The 1,401-nt window shown below is 61.7% G+C and overlaps 1 protein-coding gene across 1 annotated transcript in view; it reads left to right on the forward strand.

Annotated features, from left to right (window-relative positions):
- LOC104496269 (epsin-3-like) overlaps nt 1–593 on the forward strand; it is a gene marked incomplete at its 3' end in the record, with an annotated part of 1,318 nt that extends 725 nt beyond the window's left edge. The window contains exons 2-3 of the mRNA XM_010139354.1: nt 20–95; nt 475–593. Coding sequence (XP_010137656.1) covers nt 20–95; nt 475–593 — 195 coding nt within the window. The remainder of the gene's footprint in view (nt 1–19; nt 96–474) is intronic.
- Between the last annotated feature and the right edge of the window lie 808 nt (nt 594–1,401).

Consider the following 1,401-nt stretch of genomic DNA (forward strand, 5'->3'; position numbering starts at 1 on the left):
GGGCAGCGGCAGCCACCAGGTCCCTTATGGCCGCCGCGCATCGCCCTACGGTGACGACTACGGCCGGGCGCGGGGTTCACCTTCCTCCTTTAACTGTGAGTGTTGCTGGCAGCTCGCTCAGGCTGGGGGCAGGGGCTGCATTTCGTTGCCCATCGCTGGTGGGCTGGTGCCCATCGCTCCCCTTCACCTTTTGGGGGGGTGGTGGTGGTGAAGCCCGTCTCCACCCTGTGCTGCAAGCAGGGGTTTGGCTGAGTCAGTGATGAACCCCAACAGCGGTGGCAGCTGGTGGTACCTCGAGCCTTACACCCACGGCTTGTTGGTGGTGGGAGCTCTAATCTGGGGCTACGTCCCCTGAGGAAGGCACGCTGTGGAGCTGCGGCCGTTGGGATGGGGGCTTGATGGTGCTGCTCATTGGTCCCCAAAATACCCCAGTCCTGATGCTGGTCCTTCCCCTTTTCCTCTTTTATCTCCCAGCATCATCCTCGTCCCCACGGTTCGCCTCTGACCTGGAGCAAGCGAGGCCCCAGACAACGGGCGAGGAGGAGCTGCAGCTGCAGCTTGCGCTGGCCATGAGTCGGGAGGAGGCGGAGAAGGTAGGGTGGCTCTGTCCGTCCTGGGGCGCATGAGGCCGGGCATGTCCCTGCATCTCACTTTGTCTGTGGGTCATTTCCCTGGGAGGAGGGAGGATTTTGGGGGCTGCTCGAGGCCAGTGCATGCACCTGCAACTGCACCAGGCTGCTCGTGCCGTGCCTGGCATCCAAAATCGCCAGCGGACAGATGGAGGCCCAGGCTGTCCCAGGTACCTGTCCTCCTACGGGCAGGGTCAGCACCAGGCTAAGACCTATCCTGCCTCCCAGACCTCAAGGTGAACTTGGGGCGGTCTTCTGGGTTCACCACAACTCCCCCCCAAACCTGGCTGCCCTCTTCTGCTAGTGATTCTGGACTAAGCTGTCTCAGGAGGAAGTTCTTCCCTGTGAGGGTGATGAGGCATTGGAACAGGTTACCCAGAGGGGCTGTGGATGGTCCTTCCCTGGAAGTGTTGCAGGCCAGGTTGGACAGGGCTGTGAGCACCCTGCTTTAGTGGGAAGTCCCCATGGCAGGGGATTGGAACTGGACAACCTTTAAGGTCCCTTCCAACCCAAACCATTCTCTGATTCTACTTTCCGTGGAGGTTTTAGAAGGCGATGCCTTGCCCAGTGCCGCAGTTTGCCTGGTGGGATGGGGGCCAGCAGCCTCCTCAGGGCTGTGCACCGGGCTGGGGGCTCAGTGGGGCAGGATGCTCCCTCCCACTGCCTGGTCTTGTCAAACGGGGCTAGAAGGAGCACTGGAAAACAGCACCGGGAGGAGCCGAGCAGGGATGCCGGCAGCAAGCAAGCTGCTGTCCCCAGCTGTGAAACCTCC

This window comes from Buceros rhinoceros, unplaced genomic scaffold (assembly GCF_000710305.1).
Source record: "Buceros rhinoceros silvestris isolate BGI_N320 unplaced genomic scaffold, ASM71030v1 scaffold16177, whole genome shotgun sequence".
Lineage (NCBI taxonomy): Eukaryota > Metazoa > Chordata > Aves > Bucerotiformes > Bucerotidae > Buceros > Buceros rhinoceros.